Raw genomic sequence first — 16,516 nt, 5'->3', positions numbered from 1 at the left:
TGCAACGGGTGAGACTCCTCCTTGCCGGGCCCTAAAAGGCTCAGTCGTCACATCACTCGCCATCGACCATCCTGCTAACCTCACGTTTGCAATTCACACAGCGCGCCGCAGCGCCGTTGGCAGCGACCTTGCTAGCTGGAGGAGTTGCGTTGTATCCCAGAATGGCCTACGCCGAGGCACCAGAAGACCATCCCGTCAGTCCGCATCTTCCCCTGGTTTTCTCCCTTTCACAGGCCCCCCTCGTCCGGCTAACATTGGGACAATGCTATGTAACATCCAGTCCAAGAGGAAGCCCATATACGACGACTTCGAGGAGCTCCCGGCCTCCACCGGCGCCGCCCTGACCCCCTACCAACCCATCCCCGTCTCCTCCGCCGAGGCAGCAGAGCAGCAGCAGAAGCAGCAGCAGGCCGAGCAAGGCCCGGCGACGGCAACCGCGACAGCCCCCCGCCGCGGCCCGACCCCGACGGACCGGCTGGCCGTGCAGATCGGGCGCGCGCGGCTCTTCCTCTACCGCCAGGCCTGCGCGGCCGAGGACTCGGTCAACGCGGCCATGGACCGCGCCTTCGCCCTCGAGCACTCCTTCACCTCGACGCTCGCCGCCCTGGCCCCGCCCCGCGAGTCGGGCGAGCGCCTCATGCCGGGCGCCGTCTACGTCCTCGTCGCCGCCATGGCCGGCAGCATCCTGACGCGGCGGTCCAACGTCGTCCTGCGCGCCGCCGTGCCTACGGCCCTGGGCGTCGGCGCCGGCTGGGCCGTGCTGCCCGTCACGATGCGCAACTGCGCCGACCTGGCGTGGCGGTACGAGCAGCGCTTCCCCGCCGTCGCGGACGCGCACCTGCGCGCGCGCGAGGCCGTCGAGCGCAGCGGGCGGTTCGTCAAGGTGCACGCCGAGCTGGGCAAGCGCATGGCCGACGAGAAGGTGACGGCGGCCCGCGAGGGGCTCGAGGACTGGGTCAAGAAGGGCAAATAAAAGTCAAGTAGGGGAGGCGGGTGGTGGTGGATGCAGAAGAAGCAATCGTGGGAGGAGAAGCGAAAAAAGTGTGCTGGCGTCAACATGCCCGGCTGTATCATACAAAGAGTATAGATCAATTTTTTTACTTTGTTCAGACATTTGTTCGGGCTGATTTGTGTCTATAATTGTGAATATCAGGACTACCAAAAATCTCTAATGCAACTACCCAGTGCTCTGCTTGCTCATAACTGTGGTTACATATGCACACATCCAACACAAGTATGGCAAGCTTTGACAGAGGCATGGAGAACGAAAATCATGATCATGTTGGATCTATGTTATCTATGCTGTGGTTTTACAATGATTAATCTTACGCATGGTTTGGTATCATTCATCGTACAAGCCAACCAATCCCCAGGTATCAGAGATGGCCCCCCCAACGTCAAAGAGCCTCGGGCTTCTCGCCCTTCTTGTCAAAACTGATCAGGCCGTCCAGCACGCGCTCGTACGTCCACACCGTGATGGTACTAGCCGGCGCGGCCTTGAGCAGGCTGACCGTCAGGCCCCTGTACATGCCGCGCAGCCCTTCGGTCCTGAAGATCGTGCGCAGCGCCGTGACCGCGCCGCCGCGGTACTCGGGTATGTTCTTGTGCACGTAGCGGGCCCGCGTGGGGCCCTGGACCTGGATGCGCTTGCGCACGAGGTCGAGCGGGAAGACGCCCGTCTTGGCCAGGACGCTGGCGGCGACGCCCGCCACGGCGTCGCCGCCGGCCAGGGGCAGCTCGAGCGCGGCGAGGGGCAGGCGCAGGGTCTCGTAGGCGGCGAAGAAGACGCCCATGAAGGGCACGATCTGGGCGAGGGCGGGGCCCAGCCCGCGGAAGTAGCCCGGTGGCCCTTCGTCGCGGTAGATGTCGGCGACGGCGCGGCGCAGGCTGGCGTAGACGCGCTCGTTGCCCTGGGCGGCGAAGCGCGTGCGCAGCAGGTCGAGCGGGTACGTGGCGGCGGTAGCGGCGGCGCCCGCCGACGCGCCGGCGACGAACGACTCGGCGGCCTGGGGCAGGCGGCCCTCGTCGTGGCCTTCCCCGGCGAGGCGGTGCAGCAGGGCGGCGGCGGAGCGGTAGGTGGTGAATTGGACGGCCGAGTAGCATATGTACATGGCCTCGGCGGGGACGTTGCCCTTCCAGAGGCCCGGGACCCCTTCGTGGCGCAGGATGTGGCGGATGGTGCCGAGGGTGCCCTTGTAGATGGGCCCGCCGTGCAGGTCGCGGTGGGAGGCCGGGTCGGAGAGCGAGTGCGTCTGGAGCTGCAGGCGGATCTTGACGACGTCGAGGGGCGCGACGATGAAGCTGGCCGTGGGAAGGAGAGTGAGCCCTCATGTCCCATCTTGTATATATAAGTACGCACGAGGAGGGAAGCTTACCGTGATATCAATCCTGCTATCGCGCCGGCAGTGACGACTTGTAACCGGGTGCCCTTCGCAAAACAGTCAGCTTCGGATCGCCAACTTGAAGGGCGTGGTGCGGCAGGGCGACAACATACCTCATCTTTGAGGCGTTCGCCTTTTGCCGACATCCATCCAGAGAGGTCCTGCCCGGACTCGGGTTGTACAGTCTGGGAGTATCTGCAGAGGCGCGAGCACTCTCAAGTATGGCTATATGACGGTATGGATGGTGAGCGTCATGAGGCGATTCGGAGGCCGCGAAGGTATATGTTCTCCGATGTCCGTTAAAAAGTATAATGGATATGCGCGTGCCAACGCTGCTCTCGACCAAGAACCGTCGAATACGAGAATAGAGGAGATTCAAGTCGTTGAGTCACTACTTTGGAGCATCGTGAAAGTATCATAAGAATCATTCATGTGTCATTCCCCCCCTTTGGCTAAACGGACATCGCCAAGTTGGAATTTGGGCTACCAAAAAATTGGCCGATAAGGGCTATCGGGCGTATGAGTGACGACATTTTCGGGTTCCCAAGGCTCTGGAAGAGCGCGCTAGGCTGGCCGACATCCGCCCTACAGGGTTCATTGTTCATGTTGTTTTGGCTGTGGGAAAAAAAAAAAAAAACAGCGAGCGGTCCAAGATGGGTAGGCACGGCGTCTCACGGCTAGGATTCCAATCACTCAGCACCCTCAGCATGCTCCTAATTTCCCAGTAGAGCCGTACTAACGCCAAGGGATGAAGTGCACAATGTACTCCGTCTGTATGTCAAGCTGGGAAGTGAGTACTCCGTAGGTGTCCTGGTAGTAAGCAATGAATTCAACACGTAGATCCAGAAGAAGTGCCGCCTGAAGACTGTAGTTACCTGGGCTGGTCCAGAGTTCATCCGGCATCGGCATAACGCTGGTGACCACCCGCATGTTCCAAAGCACATAACCAGAAGGCTGGCTGTAGCCGCATGGAGTGCTGCAGATTACCTCGTCCTAAACCGTTCCGGGACAGTATCCAAACAGCCCTTTGCATCAACCTGTAAAGACATGCGGGAGAGCGCTTCGAGTCTTGGCCAGCCGGCAGTTCAATCATGCTCTTCTCGTGACAGATGGACGGATCGGGGCCGACGTCTGTAGGATTTGTGAAGGCTGTGCGCGGGCATCTCTCGGTGTGGTGGTTCCCTAAGATGACTTTAGGTAATCTCGTCTCGTTCCCCTTCGCTAACGAGGTCCTTCGGATCTTGGTATCCACGGCTGTGGATGCCGCTTGGTAGTTATATCTTCCAAGTAACGTTAAAAGGGCTCACGGAGGAAAGGATACCAGAAGAATGGCCGCAGGGCCCATCGTTGTATTTGGCGCTGTATTAGGGGCGGCCGTGGGGCATCTGCACGTACGGGTCCCCGCTGTGGGTGCTTACCTTAGGTAGTCTTCAAGTAATGGCCCCCCTCAGTGACGCTGTAAAAGCATGTGCCCTGCGATAAGCGCAGGCTGCCATTGGCTCCGGTCGCCCGAAGGGCCAGAGCCAGTGAAAGGAGCACTGGGGCGGGCCAGTCAGCAGGCTGGAATCTCCGACACGGCACCACGAGCACCCATGGGGCGATGCTTGGGCCAGCGGGGAAATCGCCCACCTACTACCTAAGTCCCGAACACTGCCTCATGGTTGGCACATGCTGCTTGTCTTGTCCTCGTTTTACACCTTGTCAATTAACTAGTCGTGATTCCCCAGCCGGGGTCACTGTGTGCAGCAGGTTGCCTTTCTCCTCACCTGCATTCACTTCCCGTTTGTTCACTTCACTTCTTCCACTTTGGTCTGGCCCAGCCATCTAGCCATTGCTTCTTTCTTCAACCTGGTTGCCCATCCTAAGGTTCCTTCTTGAAAACCTCCGAGTCAGCGCCTAAATTGATTAAGAAACCACACTTACACCAAACTACGTCACGAAGATCACACCTGACGATCGCCACCCCATACACCTTACCCTCACCTACGACGCGACTACAACACTGCCATCTCCAACCGCCGCGATGGCGGCCGCCGTAATCAGCCCTCCCGACACCAGAGGTCTCGTCGCGCCTCTTCTGCCTTCCCTACCTGGTGCCGCCGCCTCCACCCAGCCCGCGCCAGCCATCCTCCCCTTCCTGTCCCCGATCCTCCGACAACGAGTACAGCTGCTCTCTGCGGCAAGCACAGAGCCATGGATACGGCTCCTTTCGTACGACACAGCAAAGGCCGCCAAGCTGGCAGAGATTGCCCGGAGCGAGGCGCTGGAGCTGCACCCTGTCTCTGGCGAGGTCGAGGTGGACTGGGAGTCGGATGTGGACGTGCAATACAAGAGGCTCGACCAGGAGACCCTCCAGGCCCTGATCGTGTTCCATAGCCTGAACCTGTTTTTCCGACTGGTGTACTGTGTCGGCGATCAAGAGGGCGGCGGTGATGGATGGCGAGTCGGCGAGGTCGGTGTGCCAGATCAACCCTCCCCTTTTACCTCTTTCGGTGGAAAGACCAGTATCGTCGAGGCCGAGGACGCTTTCAAAGCCGGCCAGGCCAAGCCCGCTGTCAGCGCAGTCAGCGCGCCGGTGAACGGCTACCACCATAATGAGGCCCTGGACGAGGAGGACGATGATGATGATTATTGGGCACGATATGATGCGACACCAGCCCGCACGCCGGCTGTCAAGCGATCGCCTGCGCCCGTGTCAACACACACCACTCACACGAGTGCCTACCAAGACAAGGCAGCTGAGGATGCCTATTTCTCCCAGTACGACTCGGTTCAGCCTGCCATGGACAATCACGACCCTGACGAGGAGGTTGAGCACCATGAGGTCACACCTCCTCTGGGCCTGGCGAGACCGTCTGCTCGCGCCCCGGCACAAGGTGCAGACGAGATGGAGGTCAACGAGACTCAAGGCGGATGGACCATGGCCGAGCGGCCCGAGCGATCCTCCTCGCAGCATTCGAGGATGTCCCGCGAGGATGAGGAGCGGCAGGCTCACATCCATCACCCGCGCCCTGCCTCGGCCTCGAGCCACAGCTCCAACGTGTCCCTGGCCGTTGCCAAACTGGAGGAGTCGGCCGAGAAGCAGGACCAGAGCGACTTTGGCGTCAAGCAGCACGTGTCGCGCAGCATCAAGAGCCTCTTCATGCTGTCGCGTGCCTCGGGCATCGATCGGAAGGAGTTCGAGCGGCTTGTGAAGACGGAGCTCGACATGTTGGGTATGATGGAGGACTAGGCGGGAGTTAATGTAGCAGCCCGCAGAACCTTGGTTACCCACCAGCTGGGTTCCTCATTGCATCATTGGCGTCGGTCGGATTTCTTGGTCTTGTTCGGTGGGGGAGGTCCGATGCCAATCGGCCGGTCACTCTCTCTCCTATTGTCCGTTACAGCGGTTCTGCATTCTGGGGGTCAGCAAGGAGTCCAAGGGCTATTCATGTATGACACAAAATTGATATCACTCTTCACGTAGCATCAATCACAACAGAATAATCCATTTGAGCAGATGAGAATATGTAAAAATGAGCAAGGGGAAGGAGGGAATGCCAGACCAGTGGAAATGCCGGCGGGTTTCATAAGCAATTCAACTTGCTAGACCAGCACATCACCTCAACAAATTCCGGGGTAGGAAGGGGGTGTGTCTCGTACATTCTGGGGTCATGCACTGCCTAGGATGCGCTAAACACCCAAGGCACATCAGGCCTTTCGGAGCCCGAGGGACACCGACCGACCTCGTTCACAGCACAACATCCATGAAGCTCACGGTATCCGAAACCGCGATAAGAGGTGTGCAGATTGAGATCCTCAAGCGCAATCACCAGGTGTAGGTAGCTATCATCTATTTCCCCAAGAGAAGGCGTCAACCTAGCCCAGAGTACTGAAATGATCCATGTACCTACCTGTTCAAGAAAACCAAGAAGGTATGCAGAGAGGGTTAGGGTAAGGGTTCGTCAGGGTTATGTGTGGCGGGCGGTGAAGGCTGGCGCTATGGGAATTTTCCCTTCCAGCCTGGAACATCAGGCACGCAGCACAGCTCATTTTTAGTATCCAGTAGCGTGAGCTCTTCTCTACCGTAGATGGGCCAGGGAAAGATTGTATCACGCCTTTTCCTCCCCCCCCCAATTCACCACCTCTCCCTCCAACCACACACCCAAGATGCTTCGACCGAGATTAAGGATACCACGGGCGGCCGTGCCCGTCGCCGTGCGGCCAGCGGCCCGGAGGTCGATGCACCACATGCCGCCCCTGCCTCACGACTTCCGCGAGGGCGTCCCGGGGCTCCTGTCCGCCGAGGGCTTCGACATGGCCTGGACGCAGCACATGACGCTGATGCTGGACAAGCTCAATGCCATGACGGCCGGTACGTTTTGGAATCTTTCCTCAATTGCCGGGCTGCGGAGAGAGCTGGAGCGTGCGACTGCTCTCGGGCCCATTGGCCCTCTCATGCCCATCGTATCGTCACATGGAGAAAACAGCACGCAGAACAAAAGCTAACTGCTATCTTCCAACTGACCTGCAGACACCGAGTACGCCCAAAAGGACATCAAGCAGATCGTCCTCTCGACCGCCCGCGAGCCCAAGGACGCGCCCCTCTTCAACCACGCCAGCATGGCCCACAACAACCACTTCTTCTTCCGCAACCTGTCCCCCAAGCCCGTCGAGATGCCCGCCGCCCTGCGCCGCGGGGTCGAGGACTCGTTCGGCAGCGTCGAGACCCTGCGCCGCGAGCTCCTCGTCACCGCCTCGGCCATGTTCGGCCCCGGCTTCGTCTGGCTCGTCAAGGCCTCCGTCCCGGGCGCCGCCCACGACGCCAGCTTCCGCGTCCTGCCGACCTACCTCGCCGGCAGCCCGTACCCGGGCGCCCACTGGCGCCGCCAGGCCGTCGACATGAACACGGTCGGCGCGTCGGCCGACGTCGAGGGCCAGGGCGCCGTGACGGACTACCTGCGGCGGCAGGTCGGCGCCATCAGCGGCGGCGGCCGGGCCGGGGGAGCGGGAGCAGCAGCACAGCAGCAACAGATGGACGACCAGATGAGGCTCGCGCCGGGCGGCATCCACCTGGTGCCGATCCTGTGCCTCAACACGTGGGAGCACGTGTGGCTGCGCGACTACGGGCTCGGCGTCGGCGGGTACGGCGGCAAGAGGGCGTTTGTGGAGGCGTGGTGGGACGCCATCGACTGGGAGGCGGTCGCGGGCCTGGCCAACATCTCGAGGAAGTCTCTGCAGTACGGCTCGTAAGGGCATGGGGGTTGGTTCTACATGGGGAAAAAGGGGGACGAGGAAGACATAAAGAGTGATGTGATGTCCGTGGTGTGTAAGATACAGCCATCGTGCTCCAGAGAAAAATGGGGCTGGAGAGGGGGGCGGTAGAGAGAGACAAGGGGGTTGATGATGATGGATGTTGTCGTCTGTGGTGGCATATGTACATTTACAAAGTGTGTAATAAAAAGCTGACAGCAGACTCGTGTACTAAAAGGAAATATACAAAGTTCTATAGATCAAGCTGCTTGGTCGAGAAATATTTGGCCTTCCCGTTGGTGCAACTAGCTGCGTTCGGTTCACGATGATACCATTGCTATTTTCTTCCTTGTCTTTGTCTTCTCTCTTTTGCTCTTTAGTTGTTTTGAATGGGAGCTGCCAAAGGCCTTATGATAAAGAATAACTCTAATCAAAACAACAATAGCTTGTGGCAATATGCCATAGCGGTTAGGGAGTCGGATAGTAGAAACTGCGGCACTTCAGCCATCCCGTTGGTGCAACTAGCTGCGTTCGATTCCTGATGATACTAACTATTGTTGCTTTCTTTGTTTTTTGTCTTTTCTTTTCTCTCTTTTTTTTACTCTTTAATTATTTAGGTGAAGGTGGGCAGAGCTGGTAAGGGAGTGAAAAGTGACACAGAGATGCGAGTCAACAAGGTATTGTGTGATGATTTTGGCTGGAGACGATTCGCGGGAAACTCGGAGCGTCGCCCGGGGGTGGTGTGAAGTAGATGGGGATGTGTCGCAAGAAGTGGTGTTGGATTTTGTTTTTCTCAAGCATCTCACTCGTCACGCGGAAAATCTGAATCTGATGACTTGTTCGATAACTACCTACAGCCGACTTCCGCGAGGATCGGGAGTACGCACATCTTGAGGCTTTGAGATGGTATCATTGCCATCGCCTCCTGTGTCCATTCAACAGAAGGATTCTTCCAACTAAATTGTGGCCAACCACGAGAGTTGTATCCTTCTCCCAGAGTCATTGATTATGAGCTTCTCTGATGAATCTCGAATCTCAAGATCCCGACCCCCTTTCCAGCTGGCATAACCATCACAGCATTACTGCTGCAGTCAGTTGTTCTGAAAGATCTTGTCAAGTGTCATGGCAGCCTTTTGAACCTCACGTGGCCATGCGTACCCACCCCCTCAACAAACTCTCGACGCAGGTACTTGCGATCTTGGGACTGGTCCCGGGCCTCGAGATATCGGGGATAGTTCGTATCACACAAAAGATTCTTGATCATGCCACATCTCTTCCACTGACTGTCACTGTTCACAGCACCACAAGTCACTTCGGGGTTGATCAGGTCAGGTGTAAAAGTAAAAACTAGCAATTTTGTATTAATCAGATGCCAACAGACCGCCCTATTCAAAGGAGCGTGGGTGGTATATGGGATAAGCTAACTAGCTGCGCAAGGGCAGTGTCAAGAGAGAAATAAAAGGCAAAGGCCGCAATGCTTTGTTTAAAAAATAAGAAAAAGAAATGAGTCGCGCAATGGTTTATTGCCGTTGCTCGAACGACAGGCTTCCCCTTTTACGACTTGAGTAATATCCCCTCACATGCAAAACAAGAGTCATTCTTGTTCTCTCTTGCCATGTGTGTGTGTGTGTGTGTGTGTGTGTGTGTAGTTGTAGAAGTTAATGGAAGAAAAGACAAGCGCCGCCCATGCAGCCATGATAGTAGAAGAAGGATAAAGGAGTGGGATATAGTCAAGCAAGTACAAACACATACAAAAGGAGATCAAAAAAGGTCAGACAAGTGGACTACTGAAGTCGTGGCTAAGTTTAATGGTAAGAGAGCAGCAAGAGCAAAATAGAAGGGGGGGGATATCATCAGGTTGTATCAAAAGAAGATCATCATAAAAAGCGACAGCAACAGCAAACACAAGGAAAGACGATCCTCGCTTTGCGAGATAAGGAGAAGGAGAGCAGAGACGCAGGACAGTCTAGATCATATTGCCGTTGACACTGACCTCGAAGCCCTCGCCCTTCTGCTTCAGCGCCTTGGCGAGCATCAGCTCCCGCATCCAGTCGATGCGTTCGTCGCGGCTCTTGACGGCAAAGTAGTGGGACTTGCCCGTGCCGTTGGCGGCGCCCTCCGGGCCCGCCGCCGACGACGCGGCCGACGAGGAAGAAGGCAGCACGCTCTCCCGCTTGCGCAGCTTGACGCCGCCCTTGGCGTCCTGCGGCACGAGCTGGAAGGAGAAGGCGGCGACGTCCTGCTTGTCCTCGCTGCTGCCGCGGCGGATGCTCATGGCCTTGAACTTGGCGCTGAGCTTGTTGGACGACGCCAGGCTCGAGCAGGCGATGGCGTAGTCGTCAATGTCGATGTACTCGAGCGTCCGCTCGCGCGTGGCGCTCGCCTCGTCCTTGTGCATGTTGAGGCGCGTGCCCTTGAGCGTGAAGAAGTGCTCCTGCCACTCGTGGCGCAGCATCTTGGTCTTGCGCTTGCGCATGGGACCCGCGTAGGTCACGCCCTCGGCGTCCTTGATGCGTGGGCTGGTGGACCCGGTGCCGCTGGGGGAGAGGCGTGCTGACGAGAAGCAAGCGGAGGCGAAGGAGGAGGAGGATGTGGCGGAGGATGGGACCGGCGGGATGGCTTTCTCGGCGGGCCGCTCGCTGGTCCAGGGGTACTGCATGCGCGGCGGAGGCTGCAGCTGGCGCTGGCCTTGCTTGCGTTGCAGAGACTGCGGCGACTGTCGAGGGGATTGCCGCGGGGACACGACTGCGGCGGCTACCTTGTTCTCGTCAAGGGCGGGCATGACGGGGAAGGACGGGCGGCGGGCAGTGGCGCGAGAGACGGAGCGGGAGATAGGAGCGACCGGGCCATGGCGGTAGTTCATGTCTGGCGGAACAGACTGTGAGACGTCGCGAGCAACCGGGCCCAGAGGTACAGCGGTCACGGGAACATCCATCTCAGAGAATGGGGTGCCGAAGCGGTAGACACCGGTCGGGGTGGCCTGCTCATACTCGTCATCATCGGGGTGCGCCGTCGCAGAGCAAGGCTGGTTGTATGTGGGCTGGGGTGTGTTGCGGGCAGTCACAGGGATAGAAAGCCTCGGCAAGGAGCGAAGAGCCTGATGAGGCGGCTGCGGAGTAGGAGTGATCTCAAAGGGAGGAGTGGGAGGAACCTCGCTAGACTCAAAGACGTGGGCGTGTTGGAAGTCTAGGAACTGCCGCACGTTGTCCTGAGGGTCGCGCGCCTGCAGGTTGCGCAGTGTGGCTTCCTGCAGGTACTGCAGGGGAGGGAGTCCCTCGGTCCCGAGGATGTCGGAGGAGGCGACGACGGAAGGGATGGCATCGGAGATGGGGCGGAAGAAGTCATCTTGGGGCTTATTTAGGGCGCTGGCAGTCACAGCATTGCCTGGGTCGCCAGCAACCATGATGATGCCGCCCTTGTCCATGTCGACGAAGGGGTGGTCCTTCTTGAAGGCCTCGAGCATCTTCTGCTGTCGCTTCCACTTACTGCAGTTCTCGCCCTTGGAGCAGTGGTGGGGCTTGGGCATCATCTGCTCGATGCCGACAATAGAGACGGATTCCAGGGGCGAGATGATGTCCTCGGCCTTGGACTTCTTGCGCCTCGGCTTACCGTCATCATCCATGCGCCTCTGCTCCCTCCGCACCTCGCGGTCCGGCTCGTCCTCGATGGGAGTCTCCGGGGCGGGCTCCGAGGGCTTGATGTTGCGCATAACATGGATCTCGTCCCAGACCTTGGTCCGGGCCCCAAAGGAAGGGATGCCCAGCTCCTTGAGATCCTCAAACTTGAGCGTGATTAGGATTCCTCCAGTGATGTCATTTTCGACAAACTTTTCTGCGATCTGGAGCTCGACGCCGGCGTTGAGCATCCATTGTGCTACCTTTTCGGGCGACCATTCAGCGAGTGTGGTGGTGTCGTCCAGCTCCTCGTCGGTAAACTGGAACGGACCGCTCTGACGCCTCCGCGCCGAGGGGAGGGATGTGAGATCCAAAGCGATTGGCAAGTGAAACTCCGTTTGGCCGGGCCTTGCGGTCTTTGGCGTAACCGGTGACAATGACAGTGCATTTTGGTATTCGACAGAATGTACGGAAAGCGACGAGCTCCGGAACAGGTGAGGTCCTCGGGGACCCTCAACCGGCTTTGCGTTGAGGTCGAACTGGAAAGCCGTCGGTGCCCTACTTGATCTCGGTGTGTGTACCTCGTCGTACGACGACACGGTTGTGAAACTTGGCTGGCCAGACTAATGTGATTGAGCACGTCAGCATCGAGTCGCGGGTTGCACAAAGAGTATCAGCATTCATAATGGCTTACCGAATTGACACTGGCTCGCGGTGAGTTTTCGCCGTCGTCAATTTCACTGAGAATCTCGTCGTCGTCAAAGTCGGACTCCATAAACTCTGTGGCGACCGACACGGGCCTTTCCTTGGCTCCCTTCATGCTGAAAAAAGTTTCGTGCAGGTGCGCCTTCTGCAGCATCTCCGGTCGCCTCCGCTGCTCGTGCCGGGACTGATATATCGTTGCCTGTGAGAACTGATTTAAGCTGGGTGCCCGGGATGATTGCTGGAATGTCAATAACTGACCATTGTGGGTATTTCTTTTTCAACTGCCTTTCGCAGAGATTTTCGGTTTTTGTTTTCTCTTCTGACAGAGGACCTGTCTGTCTTTTTTTTCTTTTTCTCTTTGATAGCTGTAGGCTGTGTGGTTGCGGCCGTTGCCGGCGGTTCTCTTGTCTAGCCGATCAACAGTAGACAGGAGCGTCTGATATAGTATATACCGTGGTATAAGAGAGAGAGAGACCGAGTACAATCCAATAGAGACCGCTGATAGCAAAAGGAAATGCTTGACTGAAAAGGAGAATATACGTCTATACGATAGACGAGGTCGATCACGGAAAGGGGAGGAGGGGGATGGAGGCGGCCGCGGGCGAGGACGGGCGCCTACAGGTGGTTATGTATCGCAAGAGGAAAAAGCGGTATGCGTCTGTGAGTTGAGGTTCTTGGGATGCGGCACCGCATATGCAACCAGTGGTCACAATGTGATATGCTGGTCTAGCACAGACACTGTGGGGATGGCACGGTGGAAGCCGTTGGGGGGGCAAGAGACGGTGTTAGCTAGAGGCGTCTAGCTACGGGTATTGTGTGGCTAAATCTGAGGATCATAGGTAGGGAAGATGTGCATCCCTTCTGTGGCATCCTTGTTGCTTGTGAAGGGGGGGCGATATATCAAGAGGAATTATGACAGAAACGTGTGCAATGGGCGCATCCGGTGAGGGCTGCTACTGGACTCACCATCCTTCCAGGTGTTAGTTTTGGTATAATTATAGCGCTGTCGCTCTCTTGTTGGTGCAGGCAAGGTGACGGGAGGCCCTCGCCGGCATGATGGAGAGCTGTAGGTCAGGCGGGAGGCCGGAGGCTGGTTGGCCAGGTTGGGATGCCTGCATTCTGGCATTCTGGCTCTGGCCGTGCTGGGATGTGGCCGGGATGCTGGGATGGCGCAGGAATGGCGCGAGGTTCGGCTGTTGGCCATTGGGCACAGACAGAGAGAGAGGAAGGACAAGGTGAGCTCGAGCCGGTGCTGGCGAAGCCCCCGGCCGCGATGATCGATGCTCGTGCTGTCCTGTCCTGTGTGTCTTGCTTGCCTGTTCCGGCCGTGATTGGACTGAAAGTCTGCTGTGCTACTGAAAATAAAGGAAGGCACTAACACGCGATTGGCCGGGCCGGCGTAAATGCCACTCCCTTTCCCGTTTGCACACCTCAAAAATAGCGGTTTAAGCGCCCTGCCAGCCCTTTGACGACCCTATTGGGCAGGCTGGGGGGGCCAGATGGGGGGAGGGTGGTGGAGGGTGCGGTTGTCGTCCGTCAGTTGTCGAAAGATGGTGTGCGGATGGTCAGGATTGACAGGGGTCGTGACGGCTCGAGATGGAGTGGAGAGAGAGACCCTTGCGCGGAGAGCGCAGAGACCCCCCAAAGCGCTCCCCACCACCTAGTTACAAGTAGTGACCCACTGCAGTGCTTGTGTAGCTACGTACAGGGGTCGAGGGTGTGGTTGAGGGAAGGACAGCAGGGAACAGGGACCCAGCAGAGTAACAATCACCACACTAGACGAGTCCAGGCCGTTATCTCGCCGAGTTCTCTCTTTGTCTTTTTCTGATCAATCATCATGGTCATCATGGTGTAGGGGAAATCTGCGCCTAGGCATGTAGCTATGTGCACTTTAGACGGCGAGCAGCACGGCCGAGAGCACCGGCTCTTGCGATACTCGTCCGGATAGGCCTCGGGGAAGCGTTCGTCTGCTTCAATACTGCTGCAATGCGCCCTCGCCTTCACACCACTCGAGCTTAGATGTGCTGTTTTGTCTTGAACCTTGAGGTGGCTCGCACACAGATTCCATCGCAGAATCTCGCCCCCTGCATCATGCTGCGCTCGCAATGCGCCCCTCGTTTCTTTGCTTGGACGAATGGGCTTGGCCAATTTGATCAATGCGACGACATGACATTGAACATTCAGAGCTGGAGTGGTGCGGAGGCGGAGGAACTCGTTGTCCTTGCGGGGTGGGACTGTCATGTTGACAGCACCACCCACTGTGGAGGAAGCATGTTCGTTCCGCCCTGATCACGTCCTTTCATAGACACACTCCCGTGCAAGTCTCCATTGTGATTGACTCAACTCTTCGCAGTCCAGAAGGGGCAAGTGAGGCATTAGTGCTGGTGTCTTCCGAACGATCCAAAGCATCGTTTGGCATTGAGCAGTCTCCTGGGCCATCCATTGATGGGGATGGCACTTGTCGACTCATTAGCATTGTCCAGCCCCGCTTTCACCCGTCGTGATTCCGTCCTGGTTGGGCGGGCAAAAGCCAATAAGAGCGTCAAAGAGCTCTCTCAACGACAAGAGACCCTCTTTCAGTCTTTGCGATCGTCAGACGTATTTCCCTCGCTCCGCCCTCGAGGGAGCCATGGGACGGACCGGGTGACGACGGCTAACGAACGTTTTCCCCCCTCTGACACTAAGAATGTGATGGGGAGCGGAAAGTCCCTCGAGCAGCAGCCGGAGCTAGAAGGGAAACAGAGTTCAAGCCCTTCGGGAACGGGCCTGACCGCTCCCTTTTCCAGTCCCCTCAGCCGTTAGACTTGGACTAGGGGGGCCGGATGGTGTGAGAGACTGAGTGAATGGCTGTCCGGAGTCAGAAGTCTAAAGATCTAGTCGAGGCTTGGGGGCCGCCTCTGTCTCCACCAGGTGGCTTTTTTGCTCTTGCGCAGTGCCCAATGGCTCACCGCCCACCGCCCGAACCGCATACAACGTGACCTGCGACGAGCACATGATGTGTGCAACATTCCTTGAATGGCTGTAATACAGCAGTTGTCCGGGAGGGGCTATCGACCACTTATGTCCTTCTTTCACATGGCAATTCCTGCCGTGCTGCAGAAGAAAACGTCGGATTGGACTGATGGACCAAATAAACTCCACGGATCTCGTCGATTATCGCGGCTCGGGTGATCGTCCCTTTCGCAGGCGGGGTTCGGTGATTCGGGCTGCCGGGAGAAACGTAGCATGTTCTGGGCAACTCGGCAATGATCACGAGGAGCTTTCTCGCTCCTTCAGCTGCCACTTCTGGCCGCTTCTGTGCCCGCGCTATTGCAGTTGATCTTGCTTTTCCGAGCTCGAGTAGACCGAGTGAAAGAGGGGGAGAAGGAATTCACGAAAACTCCGGAGCATGATCCCTGAAGAGAAAAAGAAACTCATCCGTTTGTGCAGTGAGGCTTGCCGAGTCTCGACGCTAGCAGGTCGGCTGGCTGCACGGAGGTTGGATGTGGATTTCGCTTCTTGCAGACAACTGCATCCTTCTACCTACCTTGGTAAGGAGGAAAGCATCTCGAGCTCATGGGGTGTTTTAGTACAACTTACCCCACCCATTGATGCTCATGTTGCTCTACCTATCCCCCACTTGTTCAGAGTTTCTCAGCCGATGCCAGATGGGTACTGCATGCTGTGTGAATGCAAAGCCGCACTTGCGCACGTTTGAGTGAGCGGCGGTTTCGAACTCTCGCGGACGCTCTCCACATGGGCAGCAACGCTAGGTCCAATTTCCCTTTTCCACCCGAAGGTATGTCTCAGTCTGTGCTTCCGCATGGAAGAGGGCCATGGGGAAGAAGAAAAAAAAAAAGAAAAACACGAGAATTCTTCTCTGCACGCATGCTGCATGTGGCCCAGAAACACTCCTTGTGTCCCGAGAGAAGAGCAGGCCGCATGTCTCGGGGCCCGTGTCTTGGACTGACCGCCTCCTCCCCTTCCCAGCAGACATGCAGTCGGGACCTGCTTCGACAGCAGTGACGCAACATATTGTCTCACACACACCAGCACCCAGAACTAGCCGCGCACCGTGGACGACACGCACAAGAGACGAAAAAGAAACCAACAGAATAAAAAAAAAACGAAAAACCAACATTTGTGCATGCTACCGTAAACTTGCACCATGTCTCGGCTCAATAGACCGAGCGGAACCCAAGAGTCGCGGAAAAGAAAAGTGCAGTCCGGGACCAGGTCCCCCTTGAACTTCGATTGACAGAGGTCTTACCCGAGGCGGTAAGCCGCGTCGCTCCGGAAGAGTCCCTTGTGCACCCGCTGAAGATCATTGCATTCACCCTGTGCGTGGACCAAGATCTCCGGACGCAGTCCGTGAGCCTTTGGCTAACAAGGGAAAAGCGACGGGAGATTTCGTGCTTGCTCAAGGCGCATTAGACCAGAAAGCCCTGCTCGACTGGGACTAGGGAGCGAGAGTGGCTCGAGAATGGTTCCCCGCTCTGGCCCTCACCTCCTCATCCTCGTCCTCTAGGTGACACCATGCATGCCAAGGATGTTGAGAAACCTGATAGAGAGCTCGAGCAACTCAACAATGAGAAAGCGGCATGA

General features: G+C 57.4%; 5 protein-coding genes across 5 annotated transcripts; 3 read left to right on the top strand and 2 right to left on the bottom strand.

Annotated features, from left to right (window-relative positions):
- Nucleotides 1-262: 262 nt before the first annotated feature.
- E0L32_001070 (uncharacterized protein) lies at nucleotides 263-973 on the top strand (the record flags this gene model as incomplete). The annotated part of the gene is made up of 1 exon (XM_031133395.1): nucleotides 263-973. The coding sequence occupies one exon, from the start codon at nucleotides 263-265 to the stop codon at nucleotides 971-973; it is 711 nt and encodes a 236-aa protein (XP_030992963.1).
- A 424-nt stretch (nucleotides 974-1,397) lies between these two features.
- Nucleotides 1,398-2,499, bottom strand: E0L32_001069 (uncharacterized protein; the record flags this gene model as incomplete). Its single annotated transcript, XM_031133384.1, has 2 exons — nucleotides 1,398-2,301; nucleotides 2,495-2,499. The coding sequence occupies 2 exons, from the start codon at nucleotides 2,497-2,499 to the stop codon at nucleotides 1,398-1,400; spliced, it is 909 nt and encodes a 302-aa protein (XP_030992962.1).
- Nucleotides 2,500-4,404: 1,905 nt separating this feature from the next.
- Nucleotides 4,405-5,613, top strand: E0L32_001068 (uncharacterized protein; the record flags this gene model as incomplete). The annotated part of the gene is made up of 1 exon (XM_031133373.1): nucleotides 4,405-5,613. One exon carries the CDS (start codon nucleotides 4,405-4,407, stop codon nucleotides 5,611-5,613), a length of 1,209 nt encoding a protein of 402 aa, XP_030992961.1.
- A 917-nt stretch (nucleotides 5,614-6,530) lies between these two features.
- E0L32_001067 (uncharacterized protein) lies at nucleotides 6,531-7,613 on the top strand (the record flags this gene model as incomplete). Its single annotated transcript, XM_031133362.1, has 2 exons — nucleotides 6,531-6,735; nucleotides 6,895-7,613. The coding sequence occupies 2 exons, from the start codon at nucleotides 6,531-6,533 to the stop codon at nucleotides 7,611-7,613; spliced, it is 924 nt and encodes a 307-aa protein (XP_030992960.1).
- Nucleotides 7,614-9,579: 1,966 nt separating this feature from the next.
- E0L32_001066 (uncharacterized protein) lies at nucleotides 9,580-12,047 on the bottom strand (the record flags this gene model as incomplete). Its single annotated transcript, XM_031133351.1, has 2 exons — nucleotides 9,580-11,850; nucleotides 11,922-12,047. The coding sequence occupies 2 exons, from the start codon at nucleotides 12,045-12,047 to the stop codon at nucleotides 9,580-9,582; spliced, it is 2,397 nt and encodes a 798-aa protein (XP_030992959.1).
- Nucleotides 12,048-16,516: the final 4,469 nt, after the last annotated feature.

The sequence above is a fragment of the Thyridium curvatum genome (genome assembly GCF_004353045.1).
Source record: "Thyridium curvatum strain D216 chromosome Unknown NODE_4_length_842636_cov_84.159710, whole genome shotgun sequence".
Taxonomy (NCBI): Eukaryota; Fungi; Ascomycota; class Sordariomycetes; order Thyridiales; family Thyridiaceae; genus Thyridium; species Thyridium curvatum.
The sequence above is the reverse complement of the archived record's forward strand: the minus strand, read 5'-3'. Positions and strand labels throughout refer to the sequence as shown.